At 43.0% G+C, this 19,900-nt stretch overlaps 1 protein-coding gene across 3 annotated transcripts in view; it reads left to right on the top strand.

The window, feature by feature from the left end:
* The first annotated feature begins 18,170 nt into the window (after positions 1–18,170).
* Positions 18,171–19,900, top strand: part of INPP5F (inositol polyphosphate-5-phosphatase F) — a 41,145-nt gene continuing 39,415 nt past the window's right edge. For 2 of the 3 annotated variants that reach the window (XM_048311096.1, XM_048311095.1), the window contains exon 1: positions 18,174–18,379. In XM_048311096.1, the coding sequence (XP_048167053.1) occupies positions 18,283–18,379 (97 nt within the window). In that variant the 5' untranslated portion in view covers positions 18,174–18,282. Of the gene's footprint in view, positions 18,380–19,900 lie in introns of all 3 variants that reach the window. The other variant, XM_048311097.1, reaches the window with a different exon arrangement.

Below are 19,900 nucleotides of genomic sequence, written 5' to 3'. Positions count from 1 at the left end.
TGAGAAAGGAATTTGGCTGAGCATTTCTGCTCCCTCACCCTGGGAGTCACCATTTAACAGAGATGTTTATAACATTGAGATCTGTGTCTGCTGTGGTTGTTTTACAGAAGTTTACAGATCTTAACTTCTACTGCAAAGACATTATTCTTTTATTAACTAACTGGATTTTGTATGCAGAAGTACACTTTCTTGTATTTAGAAATAATTTTGTATTTATAGATTCAATAGGATTCCTTTCACTTTGTGAAGCAATACTTTGTTCTAAGTGATTAGTAATTTGCCCTTAAACAAGGGAGATAAACCATTTTTCAGCTACATCCCTGTGAAATGAAGGCAGCAGAGTCTGTGCAGAAGGAGTGCAAGGGAGGAAGGGGTCCTAACTAAAATCCAGAAGTTACACTTGACTTGTTAATTTTACAAATGCAAATCTTTTACCTGATAGCATGTTTGCAGCATGCAAATTTATGAATACGAAAATAGATCTGATCAAGGTAGTTGATCACTTACTGAACTACACTTAGAATCAGGACAGTGGGTTGGAAATGGGTTTAAACCCATCTGAAAATCTCTTCTTTTTAAGAGGCAGGTTGAGAGTGGTCATTGAGAACTGTCACTCTTTATTTTAAAGTAACAATATAGCATGTAAATTATACTGCAATGTGTGCAGCATTTGGATGGTGAAGTGTCTGCTTAGATGTAGGTAGAAGGCTGATACCTCTTCTAGTTTCGTTTTCATAGTCAACAGCACCATGTAAGAATACACAATGTCTTGTAAGCTTTTGGTTCCTCCAGCTTTGGGAGCAGCATTTGAGGCTTCTGGAAGAAGAGGTGTGAAAGTTCAGCTGCCTGCATAATTCCTGCATGAACTCACTTCAGTGGCACATTGCTCATGCAGCGTGACGTTTCAGCTGAGGACACATCTGGCATCATGTAACAAAAATACTTAAATTGAGGAAAATCAGCTGTGGATTTTTAGAACTGAGCTCTCAAAGCTAAGTCTGTGGGAGCTATAAGGCCCTATCTCTTAATGGTTTCTCTTCATAGCCCACTGCAATAATCCAGATCAAAACCACCCCATTAACTGAGGTGGCAGAGTGGAAATTAAGATTATAGTCTTTAAAATGTAGTATTTACAGGAGTTAAACAGGTGCTAGATTGTTAATATGTGTCATCTGCTGCTAATGGGGCCTGATTCATGTTCCACTATTCAGTGTTGGTCGGAGTAGGTGGAGTCAAATTCAATTACAACTGATGGGGCTCTTTTAAGAATCGAAGCTGGAGGTAGAGCTGCACCTCTGCCAAGTGCTGCCTTAGAAGTTGATCCTTGAAGTGGGTGCTACTACTGCAGAATTAGGTACAACTCAAAACAAAGTGAGGTTTCATGATGTGGCCTAATAAGGGAAAGTACATTTGGCTGCCCTGGAGCTGCCTAGCTGGGAGACTGGTGCTCTGAGTCATAGTCTCTCTTTGTTTCCTCTTGCTCAAGACTAAGCTGTGCCCAGTCCAGCTTATGTGTCTTGACACATCAGCATAGCTACACATCCTGCATATGGGCTGGGAGGAGGGAGTAGCCAAGGAGGAAGCAGCTGAAGATTGCCACCCATTCCCTGTAAGCTCCTGCTCTACTCTGTGCAGAGCCTGTTTGCTGCCTTGTGTTGGTACCAATGATCTGTGGGGCTGGCAGAGGAGAGGAAGGGGGATTCCTCATTCCCTTGCCTTTCTGCAGGATGGTGGTACCTGCTCTGTGCTTTGACCCTGGATAACAACTGGAAACTCGGCTTTTAAACTCAGGTAGAAAGTAATTAGGAGGTTAAAATTGTAAGAATTATGTTACATTACTTTTCAAATCCAGCCCTGCACAACAAACAGCAAATGTGCCATTCAAAGCAGGGTTTTCAAATACGTGGTGCATTTGCAGTAGCCATTTCAAAAAATTGAATAAATGTCAAGCAATGCAATTTATTCAAAAAGCAAACAATGCCTGTTTCAGCTTGTTTGAAAGTAGCAGGAAGGATATGAAAAGCCTGTCCACAGAACCACAGTAAAATCTTAGGCTATTTTCTGATTGCACTATCTTGCCCAGCTAGTGCTATTTTAAATGCCAGCAGTGGCCTGTTCTCTATATTTAAACCCTCACAGCAGCAAGGCATTGTGTTTCTGTAAATATAGCATTTTGGCTATTTATTTGCACGCTGCCAAACCGCATCATGCCCCGAGGAAGGGACAGCAGTTACATTGCCCCCAGGAGCATGGTGAGACAGGCCTGGTGTCTGATTCCTCCCTGGCTCCAGAGGGAGGCACAAACCCTTTATCTGGGATATGTTTTGCTTTCAACTTTATGTTGGCTCTGCTGTGTTTGCAGGCAAGGTGGGGAAGGAAAGGGGTACAAATCACACTCCACCCAGCAGGCAGGAAAGCAGCACAGCAGTTCGTAGAGGCAGGTTCTGCCCCTGCACCTCATGTCAAGGTAAGGCAGCCTAGGAAAGCCCTGATCCCAGTGTCCTCAGTGAGGGTATCTCTTTTTAAAATAATTGTAATAATAATAAAAAATAGCTTCTGGTGGCTGGCACACAGCTGCTGAAGAGGACAAATCTCAGTCAAGGTATGCTTATGAGAAGGGTTTAATTTGCTACGTTTTCAGTCTCCCTCCTTAAATGTACATGTATTGATCTTTTTAAATACTCAGGTAACCAAATAGAGGACACTACTTCACCATGAACTTAAATAAGATGTACACAAATGTAAAGGGAAAAAAATGGGACTAAAGGTCTAGTAATTGACAGTAATTTCTGTGCTTTTGGTCCTGTTGTGTCCAAGAAATAAATTGCAGGTGTCCTAGAAACAAACCTTAATGCTGTAAAAGTTTAATACATAAAATTTTGGGTTTGTTACAAAAGCCAGTAGTAACGCAGTTTTTTCTGACAGAAACAAATCCAGCTCTTCTGGGCCACTTGGGTAAAGGAAGCCTTCAGGAAAAACTAATCTGAGCTCAGCACTCGCTGTGGAATACAGATTGAAGCCAGAAGTTAACCATACAAAATACCATTTCCTGGAGCCTTAAATATTAAAACTCCAAAGCCAAACTTCTCTGGGTAGATACAGTACTGCCATTAATGAAACATGAACACAATCATTTTAGCAGTAGACACAGTGGTTTAATTGGCACTTTCACCTGTTTATATGCAATGGTACAGGAGAGCCAAATGAACAAGTGTGTTTAAACAATTTTTTTCTAAAGATAAATGATTTGCTTAAAGACAAGAGGATGACACTAAGATACATTAGCCTGGTTGACAAAGAAACAGCCTTTAACACTGGATAATTTGGGTTCCTGCGCTCTGCCCAAAGAACACATCCATAGGATTGTGCATGGGATCAGTGAACCACTAAGGGGCTGTGGATGGTCTGTCCACGCTCTGTAACACTAGAGACCAATGTAACTGAATGCCAGCCCCTGTAATCCAGAGCAGGAGTTATTTTAAGATGGGCGAGAGGCTGGTTACAAAGCAGGAGAACACACCAATTCTCAGTGAAACACCTTCCCAGCATTTATAAATAAGCAACTTAAAAAAAATAAAGAAGCTAATTCAGTTATTTCCTGCTGGAATTTCCACTCCAGAAGCTGGAAATCTGCATGAAAGGAAGGAACATGTCCAGCCAGCCTTTAGTTTCCATGTGTCCCTGCACCAGCAAATTGCAGGGCAAGCAGAAGTGGAGTACCTTATGTTAAATTTCACATCATAAGAAGAAAAGCACATTTGCCACACATATTTCAGAAAATAATTCTGAGAGGCATTGATCTGTAAGCACACAGTTCATGTTTCAGAATTAAACACAGTATCTGGAGTTCTTCATCCCTGGTTCTTTATGTTTGACATCTATTAAAGGACTGTGTGCAATGTTCTCTGACGTGTTCCACAGCAAACACAGAAATCACTGATAGGGTTTGCACTAAGGGATAACATTGCTGGAAGTCTTGGTAAAAAGTCTGGGGCGTGAACAGAGATGAAAATAATTAACTCCCTCTAATGAAATACGGTACCTATGTTAGGAATCAGGTGAGCAGGCAAGAAAATGTAACAAACTTTGAAGTATTATTACTTACATCTACTCATTGGATAGATGCTCTGTCTGCTGTTCATCTGACTGCACAAATATAAAATAGTTTTTTAAAATGGGCATTATCTGAGTTTTAAAACAGTAAAAGAAATACACTGAATTTAGCAACAAAGGGAATATGGAACTTAGCCTGTTTTTTTACTGCATTTCTGCAGCCCCTGACAGTGAACAGATGAAATTTGCAAAATCATCCACATGGGTTACTTGAAGACGTGACTTATTGCTTTTCATCATTTTGTGAACTTTGAGTTCTCATCCATTTCTGTCTTGTCAGGAAAGCTCCACTCCTTCCATTTGCAGAAATGAGCAGTGTCTGGAATAATTCCCTTGCGCATTTCCCACGGGGTTGGCAGGCAGATAATGTGTTTTTTTCCTGCAGCCCATACTGATCCATGGCAAAGAATAGGAGTTGTCAGCAGTCTGTCTTGCCACTCCAAGTGCACAGCTCAGACTGTAAAATCTGTTAGTAAGAGCCATAATGTTTAACCCAGTGTGAGCTTTCCTATTTTATTTAAATCAAGATGAGATTAAAGCAAGGAAAACCTAAAGCAGTTTTGCCCAGCAGCCACACAGAGATTTTTACTTCCAAAGACTGATGAAATGATAGCACACAGCCCTAGTTAGGCATTTCTGTAGGTGTTGGTGAGTACTTGGTCCCCAAGACCCTCCCTTGTGTGACCATTGATGATGAGCTCTTGTCTCATCTCCATTCCTACTCTCCCCAGCTGCATTTCCAACAACCATGAAATGTTTCTTTCCCCTGACCTATTACCACTTAGAGAAAAGAGTGAGATAGAGCAGATTTGCATGTTAAGAGTTCTCTTAAAAGTTAGAGTTTTGTCCAAAAAAGCGCTGGGAGTTCAACTCTAACCTGTCTCATCAATTAAAGGCGATCTTGATCCTGAGCCAATAAACTGAAACGTTTATCAAAGTTTCTTCATGATTGCATATCCAGTATAAAGCCAGCTCTTAAGATGGAAGAGGCCTGGAAGCAAGAAAACAAGGATGAAAGTACAGAAAAAACTGTAAATCAATTCAATTCGGGCTTTTCTCCACCCAAAAGAGTGAAATGATATAATTTACTTTAAAGCTTTGGAAATTTGTTCTACGTACCTATGGCAGATGTAAGCATCTGCTGGTGCTGAAAGTGCAGTGAAGCACTACCAAATTTTAAATGGCCTTATTTAAGTGTTTCATTTAGTTCCTAAGATTGTTAACTAGCACCCTGACAAAGATTAAATATTTTACATCAGAGGTATCTTTTCATTCTAAAGAGTAGTTATTTCAATATGCTACTCTGTGACAAATGGAAGTATCAGGACTGAAGTTTAGCTGTATGGATATATTAGATTACACTGAATAAATGATATAAGGTAGGGTTGGGTAACAATATCATAAACAAATATCGCTGCCTAGAAACAGCAGGCATAGACACATTAAAATATTTAAGGTACCTTTAATATTAACTACCTAGCAACAAGTCCCTGATTACTTCAGGGAAAATAGGCACTACTAGAGAAGGCAGGAGTCCTAGCAATTGTTACTGTTGTACTTTTTTTTTCCCCTCAGTAACAATTAGACACATAACTCTTATTATATAACATACAATACCTGCATAGGGAATCCCTGCCTTAAATAGTTTGTGCTTGACTACGCTAAGAAACAGTCCACGGTTGTGAAATTAGAGGACGTGGATTTGATAGAGCTGAGAGAAACTGCATCAGTGAGTTCTGGTTCCTCGGATGTTCGCTGCGACTGCCCCAACCCCTCCGTGCGCACATCCCTGCTTTGTGCTTGCCATCGGAGGCCGCTGTGGCCCGCAGCAAGGCGACCTGAGGCACCTTACGCGATGTCATTTGACGGGAGAGCCGGGGCAGGGGCGGGTCTCGCCTCCCTGGACGCTGCCGATGTCACCTAAGCCACCCGAGTGTCACCGCGAGGGTCACAGCGCGGCCCTGCCGCCTCCCTGCACCGCCCCCGCGCCTGCCAGGCGCCGGAATTTCCTCCTGCCCTGCTGCTAAAGCAGAAGGACTGGGATGGAAAATGGTTTCCTGTAGTAGTGAAGGGAACGTTCTCGTCTTGCATGTGCTCACCGTGTTGGCAGGATGCTCTCTGCGCTGGGGGTGGGCTCTGGGGGATGCCTGCATTCCTAGGATTTCTTTTCAAAACTTATAAAAGGTGTCAGGTTTGCAGGGTGTTGGAGGCCCTGGGTTCCTGCAGTTCCAGTTATAACAAACAACATTGACATGTCCAGCATTTTAACAGGGGATACTTTCAGATTTGGCTTCCAAACTGGGTTTTGTAGAACACTGCTTGCACATGACACTCTTGAGCTTCACATAAAACCAATAGGCATTTCCAGTCTGGGGTCTACAAGAAGATAATCCCCTAGCACAGGTATTAGAATTTGTTTCACGGTTTATAAACTCAAAAGAAAGCCATTGGCTCGTTTTTGCACCCCTTTATTCCATAACCACAGCTCTAATCCTCATTCCAAACCTCAGAATTACCAACCATCCTAATCCATCAATCTCGAAAGAAATACAAGCCTGCAGATTCAGAGACAACAAAACCAGAATTTTTCCAGCAGCATTTCTGGACCGAACACAAGCAGCAGCTCTTAATTTCCTCCAGGCTTGAAACTGAGCACAACCCAACTGAGGGAAAGGATGGTAAATTGAAGTGGAAAAACTCTGAGGGAAGGTGTGGTTTCAAAGACCTTGCTCTCAGTGACACCTAATTTTGAGATTAGTGAGCAGGTCAGCGTTGGTGTGATGGGCCTGGCCTTTCTATAGGAGAGAATGAATCAGGCAGCTGCAAAACCAGGCCCTATATCAAAGTTCACCCAGAAAAAGTTGGTAGATTTTACACACTCACTTGAATTTGTGTTTTTATCAAATGAGGAAGGTAGAATTGAGACACATCTTTATCATTTGTGTGTATAGTGCTCCCCCCTGATAAATCTGATAAAAGTTCTTTATTTCTTTACCATAAGCAATGCTTTCTTGGTTTAATTACATTAAAATTAAACATGTGTTCTCAGATTTTTACGGAGAGGCTTAAAGAATTTATTTTTATAATTGATTCACATTTTGTACCATCCAAACTACATCACCAGGAGGGTGAAATTCTCCCAGTGTCACATGGCGATATTTTTACTTTTTGTCCATCAGTTTTCCATTGGGAACTCCGCCTGAGTCCCCGGTAGCTGATGAAGCCTGATCCATCAGTGTAATCCCCTCCTGCTGCTTCCTTTCCTGTAACTCTCCTCTCTCTCAGGGCCAGGAGATTCAAGGAGCTTTTTGTGCTTATGATTTCCCCTGTCCTCCCTGGTGGATTTTCTGTCTCAAGGACTGGACAGCCAAGGCTTCCTCTGCTGCCAGAAGTTGGAACAGAGCCTGATACATTTATGTAAATGACAGAGCAAGAAAAGACTCCATTTTTGTATTAGCTCAAATAGACATTCAAGTGTGACTCAGGCAGGTCATGTGCAGAAGGCACATCTTGGCAAAACCAAACTCTGAGAGTCTGTCAAATTTAAAGTCTAAACCCCTGAATTTCCTTGGGCTTGATCTGAGAAACTTTTTCCTGTTTTGCTACATGATGCTCTGATAAAGGCAAAATCCACTCAGAAGAACCTGACAGTGAATGGTAATTTAGCATTCATCATACAGATTTTGAGATGGGGACATTCAGATTAGATATTAGAAGAAATTTCTTTTCACTTTCCGAGTTCTCGGGCATTGGGAATTGGTTGCCCATGGAGAAGGTGGAGTCACCATCCCTGGAGGTGTTCAAGAGGAGCTGGGTGATGTGGTTTGTGGTTATGGGGTGGACAACTGGACTGGATGACCTTGAAGGTCTCTTCCAACCCCGACAATTCTGGGGTTCTGTGACTCTACGCAGGTACACCGAGAAAATGGTGCATTACAGCATTAGCATTAAACCACAGTTCTGTCACAAAATCACCTTTCTCAGGGCCACCCGAGGCAGCCGCAGCTCTGTCAGCGGCAGGTCCAGGCCAATCGCTCATCCCGGCCGATCGCCGCGCTCCTTATCGCGGGTATGACGTCAGAGCCCCGTGACGTAGCGCGGGCGGCGGCCGGCAGGGGGCAGCAGCGCCCCGCGGATGGCAGCCAAAAACCAGCGATTTTACAGAAATACGGGGATGTGACGGGAAAACCGCACCTGAGACCGGCACAGGGGGCAGGGGCTGTCACTGAGCTCGGCACGTCTGGCCAGAGAAGGTGATGCTTGTATCAGTCTGATGGCACATCAGCATCATTTTTGGCTCAGCACATAAACATTGCTTTTGGCTCAGGTGTTGTTCTTAGAGGTGGCTGAACGGTTCAAACCTCAAAACTACAACATAAGAGCGGGATTTAAGTAGTTTTAGTACTTCATATCAGGTATTTTTCCTTATACAGACTGGGAAGATGTACTGTGAGGAGCAACAAAATATAGTATTTCAGCCCTGCTTTTAAATCAAGTGCTGCTTCAAGTGAAAGGTTGGGCTAACAATCTCCAGAGGTCGCTTCTGACCAGCATTGGTATAGCTACACTTTGATTTCTGAAAGACCCATTTTGAAAGGGCAAGATATTAAAATCACAATCAATTTATTCAGTGAAACTTTTTTTTTTGTTGAGGGTGCTGTTGGTCAAAGCCAGGCTGGGTCAGCATTCACATAAGCCACTTTTTCCCTGAGAGGAAGTGATTGCATATCCCTTCAGAGTAACTTATGTCACCAATAAAAGCTGCCAAGGAGTCACAACCATCTGACTCTAAGGATTGCTCCAGTCTTTATGATTTGATAGCTGAGGCAGCCTTCCCTTGAACACATTGGACTGTAAGAATATGTAAAGCATAGAGCAAAAACTGGTCTTTGCATGATGGAGTACTGTGCACATAAATTAATCCTATTATCACAATTATTGGGGGTTATTTTTCACCTAATTTCTATCTCAGGGGACTTTGCATGCTCTTGTGTGTACTTATGTAGTCTTTTAATTACCTGTTTCCAAAGTGCTTTCCAGTTATGAAATACTCCATGGGCATAGGTCATGTGCCCATTATTCCAGCTGACAAGTAGCACAGTAAATTATTTGCACTGTCAGTTGTATAACCCAGTGGTGCTGATTCCCAGTGCTTCCCAAATCCTTTCCCCATAGGCATTATACTACTGTGGTAGGACATGAATTTTTTATTTTATCTTTCTTAAAATGAATCTGAATATATTAAACAAAACTGATACTTAAAATTACCTATTCCAACTGAGAATCAAATCTATGACCACAGTTGGTTTTGTTAGTATTAAATTGTGTTTGCTTTTGGATGCTGGGTTTGTTTAAGAGGAGGGCAGGAGCACCTATATTTAAGATTGTTAGCAAATTTAACTGGAGTCTGTGTTTATTTTTTTCACTGTAATTAACATCACAGCTCGAGGCAAATCAAATCAGCCAAACAGAACAATTGCTTGTGTGATGCACCAGCTGGTCTCAGAAACCTCATTTCAAACTGGTTTAGAGCAGGAAAGTTATTTGGGGACTTACTCATGTTTGCTTTCTCATTTTTTGGGGTGGGTTTTTTATGGCACATTCAGAGCTGCTGCTTCTGTAAGAAAGTAAGTATGGCTAAGGGGGGGGAATGGAATGTCAGCATTTTTTCTCTTTTTTTTTTCCCCCCTTTTTCCTCTATTTTTCCTTTTTCCTTACTTTGCTTACCACAGCTGCCTGAGAAAAAATTTAAAAAATTGATAAATGTCACAGAAAGAAATGAAAGTCTTATGAAGGAGGCTTTCTTTTCTCAATTAAAACAATAAATTGAGAAGCTGTGGCCCAAACCTTCTGATGAAGTATCTACAGCCTTAGGGAAGGGCTGGAATCCGCCGGCCTGAAATGTGACAATCCTACCATTTCTGAGGTGGATCTGGCTGCCTAAGCTAAATTTGCACAATATTTATAACAAGCCAGTGTCCAATTAAATGACCTCACAAGAGCTGCACACGGGACATGGCATTAAGAGCATTGTTCAGAAGGCCCAGAACCCAGCCGGAATAGGCACAGAAAGCAGAGAGGGTTAAGTGGGGTGAGTGTTGCAATTTCTTGTAGCTGGCAAGTGTTTGCAGTTCTGTGGGGTTGCTACACCTTGGCAGAAGCTTCTGCTGCTGCTTGACGGATATATGCATATGCGTAAGACAAGAAAGACAGAATGGGAGTGGGTGAAAAGAAGGCTAAAGGAATGTGGAAATGGGCAAAGAGACTGAGATTCAAAAAAACAAGGGTGCAGCAAGTCCTCGTAAGTTGTGAATAGGAAGAGATCACATTACCTCATTCCTGGCTGGCCTAACCTGTTCTTAAACAACACCAGTGGGTGGACAGTGCCCAGCCAGTGTCACTGAGCAGTCTATTCCCAAGCCTGTTTAGCCAAATGCTTTGTTTCTAACTCGTTCTGTGTTTGCCTAACTCATTCTTCCTGCGATTATGCTCAGTACTTGTATTTTCTGGGGTAAGACTTGGAATTGCTTAGCCTCAAAATGAAAAGACTCAGGGGGAACCTTTTCGATGTGTGTAAATGCCTGATGGGAGGAAGAAAAGAAGACGGGGCCAGACTCTTCTCATGAATATCCTGTGAAAGGACAAAAGGAAATGGTCACAAACGGAAATATAGGAAATTCCAATTAAAGTTAAGAATTTTTTTCACTGTGAGGGTGGTCAAACAGTGGCACAGATTGCCCAGAGTAGATGTGGAGTGACTGTCTTTGGAGATACCCAAACCCCACTGGCCATGAACCTGGACAACCCTCTCTAGCTGATCCTGCTGTGAGCAGAGGGCTCGAACCACAGGTACATTTCAGCCTCCACCATTCTATGGTTCAGCAACACGGGGCAAAGAAACCAGTTATTCTTGTCCTCTTTCCAGCAGTTCTTGTGTATTTCAAGGCTGTTTTCCTGTTTCCAATGAGAAACTAGTCCAACAAATCCCTATTCTTTACATAATAAATCAAAGCTTTTAAAGTTCAGATTACCCTTGATTTCCTTCGGCCTGTTTTCTATAGATAGTTCTTAAAATGGTTGTATCAAACTGAATATAGAATTCCCACTGAGGTCTGACTCAGAGCAGAGTAAAAGGATTACTGCATAGGTCTTATGTATAACGCTCCTGTGTGTTCATTGTAGTACAAATGGATTTTTTTTTTCTTTTTTGTTACTGGTACTTTTATCAATTTATGATCTAGGATTACCCCAGAACTCCTGATTAACCAACTGTTCCTGAGCTTGTATTTATACAGATGATTATTGTTCTTGAAAATTTTTCCTCTTGCCAGGCATTTCATTCATTTCAGGTAATTTATTCAACTTAGCACAATAATCTCATAATGGAATCCTGATGCGCAGTGGGCTTTCTGACCCTTCTAGCCTGATGAATTTACTAAGCACACTTGTTATTCCATTATTTGGGCCATTGGCAAAGGTACAGGATAGTACCAAACTAGAGTGTTAACCATTAGTAACCACTGTCCAGGAGAAAATTCACAAATGTTACAACTGTGGAGGTGTCATAAGTGGACCATTTTCCTTAGATAGCTATGTGAAAGCCGCAAGGAACAGGATCAAAGGTCATATTAAGTGCAGACACAGCTATTTCCCAGGACTGCTAGACTGTTGTAAGAAGAAAGGATGTTGATTCAATCTCACATTTATTATCTTAACTGTTCACACTTCATTGTCTTGCAGGTAGTTGAAAGTACATACTTCGATAATTTTTTTTCTGTTCCTTCTTTTCATTTAAGAAAAGGGTCTGACTGATCTAAAATTCTGTGACTCTTCCCACTTTCCCTTTGTTAAGGTCAGGATGGTGGCACAGATTCCTCAATATATAAGAAGTTATAACTGCCCAGTGGTTTCACAGACATTGGAAAACAATAGGAAATTAGAAGCCCAAATACTTTCCCTACTTTCTGGGGCCTCATTCTCTGCTAGTTTTCAAAGATCAGCACTTATTTCTCCAAGCTGATCATGTTTCCACCTGGCCCTACCGGCCTGATGACATAGTGTAACTCCTGCAACAACAACACGTGCTTGTAATTTCCCTGCAATAATTACTCAGGGATAGTTCTATTTCCTCCTACATCCTACATGGTGTAATGGTGTATATGGCAGGCTTAGGATGCCTTAATAAATGAAAGAGTGCCTTGCAATTCTTTGTGTGTCTCATCTCCAAAGAGACAATTCACTATTTATATGCAGTGTCTAGGATATTTTAAAATTTTGTTTAGGAATGCCTTTGACTTTATCTCAGAAACATCAGGTAAAGTGGAGTCATTTGTGTAGCTCCATATCCATCATAGTGTTACAGCCCTCTGATTTATCACACATAGCCACAGAGCCAGGGTAAAAAGCTATTCTAGAAATGCAGTATACAAATTGTTCAGATAGATAGATGTTGTGATATAATTAAAATATCAAAGTGAAAAGCACATTGCCAAGTGTTTCACACGGCTCTGATTCCACCTTGCTCCTCTCCAATCTTGCTTCTCACTGGCAGTCCCCCCCACAAATGCAGAACCTGGCTGACTCCAACAAAAATACAGAACTTCCCTGATTTGTCTGAGGAATGATCCTACATACATTTTATTTTATTGTTATTTCCATAAAATATAGACCTTGATTTTATTTATCTGCATATAAATATGAGTACAAACTCTGTCACCATGGCGGTTTAAAACATTTTACACGTATCAGTATAGTCAGGCTATAACACTTGTGCACAGCAGGGAACAAATGTTACCTTTAGTCCTAAATGCAAAAGTGTGGTGCAAAGAACCTGCTGTGTGTTCAAGGACAAGGACTCAGACTTTCTGATCTTCAGTCCTCTTTTTCAGTCTCATGTCTGTCTTCTTTCCCTCGGTTTGACAATGACCTACATAGCATTGCACAAGAAAAGCAAAGCCAGCAATAAACACTTTTAGCCTGTATATAGCAATGATCATCTATCCCAGTCACTCAAGTATAGAACATATAATCTCACAGGAAAATAAAGTTCTTTTAATCTTCTGATTTAGCCCTTTGAGAGTCATAAGAATTCTAATTACCGGCACAGTCCTTAACTGAGCATCAAGAGCCTGAGGATTGCAAGATCTGACCAGGACTTTTTTAACCACATGCCGCAGATGAAGGAAAAGCTGATAAGTGTTTTTTGACCTAAATTGTTGCCTGGCAGCTGGAGATTCTGCTCTTGGGAGGAGAGGGTTGTGTGTCACTCTTGGAACTTCATACATCCCTACTCTTAAACACTGAGGTGTATCTGCAGTGTAAATGCAGCATTATGTAGAGGATGAGGTTGTGTAAATATGAGTGCTCTTGGAGACCTGTAGGTAGGTGTGTCAATGAGGTTTTTTATGGCTCCAAATGTCTGCCAGAATAATTTCACTCACAGTGTTAAAAACGATCAGCTCATCTGTGTGTTGGTGAATCTGGCTAAGATACAGCAAGGCTTCCAGAAGACCACTCCTCCTGTTCCAGCTCATGACATTTGGGAAGGTGATGGTCACTGGAAAAGCTCCTTTGGATGACACTCTCTGAGGCTCATCACAAGACTCTGCTGTTCTATATGTGAGCACATGAATTGGGTTCCTTAAGAGTTGCAACAGCAAACAGGAGATGCACTCCAGGACTGCCTCTGACAGGCTCCAGCTGCTAAGGGGTCTGTAGGACAAAACTGGATCTAATCTTAAATAAAACTCCTGGAATGTGCATAGTTCAGAAGCTGGATCCTCAGCACCAGCTGTTTAGGTCTCCAAATCCTTTCCAATTCTATGTGTCACTGCTTCCTAACGTAGGCACAGTTTGCATTAGCATATCCATATTATAGACATGATCTGATTCTGCTCCGTGTGACACTGGCACTGGCTGAGTGATACTAAGGTAAGTCCTGACCCTCCTTCTGCTCAGTAAGGTCAGGTAAGTTTGTTCCTACTTCAGTTACTGTGATTTAGAGTCCAGTTTCATAAATAGTATTTAATAGGTTACTGTGCATCTGCAAATCCAGTTCACAATATACTGCACAAATGCTTGTGGCTATCCAGTGCAGGCGTGGGACAGGAATAGAAACACACAGCTGGGAAGGAGGAAAGGATTATTTAAGCTGGCTTTAGCAGTGTTCAGTATTGTTGCTGAATGTCACAGCGTGTCAGACCTTACTCTGCAAAGTTCCCTCTGGAAAAACTTCTGGGGTGAGGAAAGGAGAGTTTGACCCCAAGTTAATTGGTTGCATAGGATTTTGCTGCAGCTGTACATGTGCTATTTTGAAAGCAAGGTATTCACAATATGTAGAGTGGAGTCTACTAGAGTGATATATAAACATATAGAGAGAGTGATATGTATATATATAGAGAGAGAATTATATACAAATATTTTGTGTTAAAACTTTATTAACTGAATGGAGTACTAAAGTATGTTTTCCATCACAACTCAGTAACGCTGAAATCCTGGAATGCTGCGACCACTGGCTTTGAAGCTGATGACAAATGCCTCATTTTCTTATGTTCATCCCCTAAACATCTCATTCTGTCACTGGCTTTGCCTTTTGTAATGGTTCTAAATCCCTGGAATCTGAACAGACATTGCTGGCTCTGCACAGCACCTCGCACAGTGGGGGTCCTTATTCAGAACTGGAGCTCCTGGGCATGACATGAATGCAAACAATGCATAATAATTCATAAATATTGTATAAAATAATGAGTGCCAGGAGAACAGGGAGCAAGAGGAAAGTGATTCAACCCCCCACACTTTTCCTGCATTTATTTCCATCACATATGACTGACAGATTTTTGCACTGAATATCTAATACATTTCCTTTTCCTAGGGCAGCCAAAACCAGGGAAAAGTGACAAAACGAGCTGTGTAACACTTCAGCACTTGGCAACTATTGCTGCTCTTCAGGTGTCATCTGATGCTTGGCCTCCACAGTATTCACAGCACATAAAGTTAGTTATGCAAAAATGGAATACATATATTTGGCTATTTTTGCTATTTTACTGTCTAATCTACTGATAAACCTGGAGGATTTAAAGCTAGATTCAGTGAACACCAGTAAAACTACAAAGATGATTATGTTTTTTGGTTTTATAACACTATAATAAAAAAAAAAACAAACAACCCCCTAGGGAAATTAAAGCAACTTCCAAGAAAGCTACTTGCAAAATTGATTCAAATTGGCCAAATGGCAGAAAAAACCCCCCCTTTAAAAAACCCTTTTTTTTCTAAAAGACATATTAAATTCCAGTGATCCTGAAATCTTACTTTTCATCCTTTTAAAGGCAGAATTCTTCTTTTTGTAATGTGAGCTATTGTTCTGTTTAAAAAACCCCCGGCCTAAATTAGATGTAAAGAAAGGGAGATAACTTCTTCCAAAGGGTAATAAAACCATTAACTTTTTCAGACTGAGGAAAAGCAAGAACAATCTGTTTTAAATGAGATGCAAATTTTATTACAATGGCCATGAAGAACAGCCTGCTGTTTACTGTGGAGAAATTATGAATTGTGTCCATGGTATAGTATAAATAGTATTTTAACTGAGGAAGGCAGCCCAACAACACAGCAAGGAATCTTTTTATGTGCAGTAGCTTGGTAGTCTGCAAACTGCAATTTGCAATTCTAGAATAAAAGAATTGTAGACAGTCAAAACATTCTCATTTATTTTTGAAAGTGGTCCCATTGATTTGCTCTTAACAGCAAGTGCAGCAGAGGGAAATCAATACATTGTCCATCGGCCATAGAGTATATTGCAGATATTAACCACGTACACATTGCTTCGAAGGGAAAAGGTTGTTCTTTTCCTAGTGCTCACTGAAATGGAAATATTCCCATTGCAAGTAAGAGATTTTCATGGGGAAGGAGGGAATACCAGAGTTCCTCTTCCTTTAGAGATAACTATAGCTGCCACGAAAAGTTACTTCACTGAAAAGAAAGCTGAAAATAAATTCAGGCAAAAATTCTTTTGCAGAACTGCTTTCTCTGGTTTTTGAGAGTTTTCATTTTCTTGCCAAAAAGCTAATGTTCATGCCAGTAGTTTTATATTTTTCTGTTATAAAACACAACATAAAACTATTTTTCAGTAGTACATTTACAGGCACTTCAGAAAATGTTCTAGTACCAAACAAATCTCTTTTATCCACTATATTGCCTGTCAGGAGACCCTCTTGTGTTACTCTTATTCTGAGGAGGTTGCTTCTCAAAGCAGACTCTTCAGTCTCTGTTTAATGCATAACAGACCCTCTCTAAAAAGCACACACACAAAAAAAGCCTTCTCAAAAACATATTGAGGAAAGTAGCCTCACTAAGAGTGAGGTTATCATCATAGTGAGGAAAGTAACCTCACTAAGAGAACCTCCCTAAGCTCCAAAGTGAACCAGAAGCACATGGAAGGTGCAAGTGGGTAGGGAATGCCAAGGAGGAATACAGAGGCATTGCCTTGGACACACAGGGATGAAAATAGAAATGACAAAGCACAGCTGGACTAAAAACTGAGAAGGAGTATGAAGGGTAACATGAAAGGCTTCTGTAGTTACTTTGGCATCAAAAAAGATGACCCAAGATTTTTCTAATGTTTCTCTGGAAGCTGCCAGGAGCATTGAAGCCAAACAAACAAAAAAATTGTTCCATGACTTCTTAATGAGCAACACCTAGGAATAAAGTTCCTCACACTGTTTAGAGTGTCATTTCCAGGTCTGGTACCTTTCACCTCAGGAAGAGTGGTGTATTTGTCTAATCTATCCAGCCAATTGTACTTCCAAGTGTGGAGTGTTCGTAAATCACATCCCTTTCTGTTAATCAACATTTAAACTTGAAATCAAGCTGCTGGCAATCAGGTAATACTGGGAGAGCGCATGACTAATTGTCAGCCCACGCATTTCCTTACCATTAGCTAGTGACAATGAATTGCAAAAATGCAAAATTAATCTTCCAGTTTTTCCCCTTGTGCTAACTAAAGTCTGACAGGCTCATAAAAACAGCACCCAGCTGTGAATCTATGGAAAACACACTGAATGCAAACAGAAAACTACCCACGGGGGAAAAAAAAAGCTCTGATCAAAGCGTGAAAAAGGGCAAAACAAAAGTCTGTCCTTGAAATCCCTGCAAACATTTTAATGGCAACCCTATGCATTGTGCTACAACACTGAACTACTTGGGAAACGCAAGCAGAATAGAAATGATATTGTAAGTGATAAATATTTAGTGAATGATAGTGCAGACTAAAGACATAGGAGCAAAAATAATGTTTTGACCCATTGAGAAGTTCAGTTCCTAGTCCTAAAGCAGAAAAGTTCTGAAGCACATGCTCATCTTAAAAGATGTTAATGTTCAATTATTTAAACTATACATCTAAAGTCATGCCTGCACTTAAATGCTTTTCTAGACTGGCTGCTCAGTGCCTTCCAAAATCAAGCTCTTGCCTGGGTCTTGAATGTTCACATTTAATAAAGAGACTTCTCATTTCTTAAAGTCCTTTATTCACGTGTTTTGTAGCATCACTAATGAGGGGGATGAGAGGAGACGGGTGGATGGGAGCCGATCTAAGGGGAGCCGGGCTGAGGGGAAGGCGCTGAGGGACCCGGGGCTGAGGGGAAGGGGCTGATGGAAGCAGATCCAAGGGGAGCCGGGGCTGAGGGGAAGGGGCTGATGGAAGCAGATCCAAGGGGAGCCGGGGCTGAGGGGAAGGGGCTGATGGAAGCAGATCCAAGGGGAGCCGGGCTGAGGGGAAGGCGCTGAGGGACCTCCACGGTCCGTCGGGCAGGTCAGGAGCGCAGCCCCACCCCCGCAGCCCCGTCCCACACAGACCCCGCCCCTCAGGCCCCGCCCCTCAGGCCCCGCCCCGCTGCGCCGTCCCTTTAAGAGCGCGGGGGGCGGGGCCGGCCGCTGTCACGTGCGGCGGCGGGAGCGGAACCCGGGCTCGCGCCCGCTCCTCCCGCTCGCGCTCCGGGGCAGCGCCCGCGCGCGCGCCCCCGCGCGCGCGCCTGCTCGGGAGCGCGCGCCCCGTGCCGGCCATTCCCCCTTCCGCCCCGGGGCCGCGCGCGGCGGCGGGAGCGGCGGGAGCGCCCCTTCCTCCCTCTGTCCCTCCGACCCTCTCTCCCGGCGGCTCCCGGCGGCTCCCGGCGTGCGAGGATGGAGCTGTTCCAAGCCAAGGACCACTACATCCTGCAGAGCGGGGAGCGGGCGCTGTGGTGCAGCCGGAGGGACGGCAGCCTGCAGCTGCGAGCCGGTGAGACCCCCGCGGCCGCGCCCGCTGCCTGCGCCGGGAAGGGCGGGCTGGGACCCACCCGAGCGCCGGGGCGGGCGGGGGGGCGGCGGGGCCGGGGCGCCGTGTCCCCGGCGGCACCGCGGAGGTTCGGTAGCGCTGCCCATCGCCCCGCAGCTCGCAGGACCAGCCCCGGCTCCCCCCGGGCCGCGGGAGGTCACGCGTGTCCCGGGGTCCCGGCTGGCGCGTTGCTTTCTCTCTCCGCGGGTTTGTTTCCCGCACGATGAAGCAGCGCTGTCCCCGCCCGGGGCTCCACGCCCGGCGTGACCCGAATCGGTGCCGGTGTCGAGAGGCACCTGGGCGTCCCCGGGGAGCATCGCGGGGTGCGAAGGTCCGTGTGGGGCCGGTGTCAGCCTTACATAAGGAATGCTCCCGGTGCATGGGCACTGCGTCTTCGGGCAGATGTGTCCCGTGGTCGCCTCTTCCAGGAGGAATTGAACAGGTGGCTACGCCGGGTAGGGACTGGGTGAGCTTTAAGGTCCATTCCAAGCTTTTGACGTTCTGTGATTCTGTGGCTTCTAAAGTGCTTCTAAATTTTTCGGTGATTACAGGCTGTGTAAGCGACAATTACACAGAGCTCCACTGTGTATTGAGGTAAGACTGAAGGGAAGGCAAACAGAAATTGAGATGAGTTGTGTAAAAGGGAATTTTGAAACAATGGTAATTATCTTATCCTACCTAGGAGGTTAGTCAGTAAAGGTGTCTATAAAATAAAATGCCACCCGTGGAAATTATCTTGCTTTGTGTAATATTGGCTCCCATGGCAGGGGGTTGTAACACGATGATCTTTAAAGTCCCTTCCAAGCCAAAGCATTCTGTGAGTTTTTTCATTCTTTGTGTTTCTGATGCATAGCTTTGATGCAACGGACCATGCTGACCCTGCTTATATATGAAAGAAATTCCAAATAGCTGGGTATTTCACCAAACATGTGGCAGGCTGCACAGATGTTACTTACAGCTTTCTAAAACTGGGATCTGTGTTAGGCCAAAAAAGGTGGCTAAACATGTATATGGCCAGGTTGGCTATGTGAGTACGGTAGGCTTTATGAGCTTCTGTGAAAGGCTGGACAATCTTTAAACATAAACATTGAATACTGTTGTTATCTGTGTTTTTCCAAAGAACTGTTTTTTGCACAGCGCTTTCTTGTTATATTTTCATCCTAGAGTTGTGTCTTCTCAGCGCAATTTGTTTGCGTCTCAGATAAAGTTGCAATCTGTCTCAAGTTAGCATGACTAACTGTTGTCCATCAACTTCGCTAATCCAGCAATACTTTGATTTGCAAGAGATCTTAGAAAATAATTGATGTTAAGCTATCAGACAGTACTGCTAGTCATTGAAATGTGTGCTTTCACGGGGGGGAAAACCCCTCAGGTTTAGGTTTGTGATGGTTACAGCCATCTGCGTGGGCATAAAAGCTCTTACTTGACCCACAGTAATTAAAACACTAAGTAGTGAACTGTAGTTCTGGAGGCTGGTGTTTGATA

The sequence above is a fragment of the Corvus hawaiiensis genome, chromosome 8 (genome assembly GCF_020740725.1).
Source record: "Corvus hawaiiensis isolate bCorHaw1 chromosome 8, bCorHaw1.pri.cur, whole genome shotgun sequence".
Taxonomy (NCBI): domain Eukaryota; kingdom Metazoa; phylum Chordata; class Aves; order Passeriformes; family Corvidae; genus Corvus; species Corvus hawaiiensis.
This window is presented reverse-complemented; position numbering and strand designations above follow the sequence as displayed.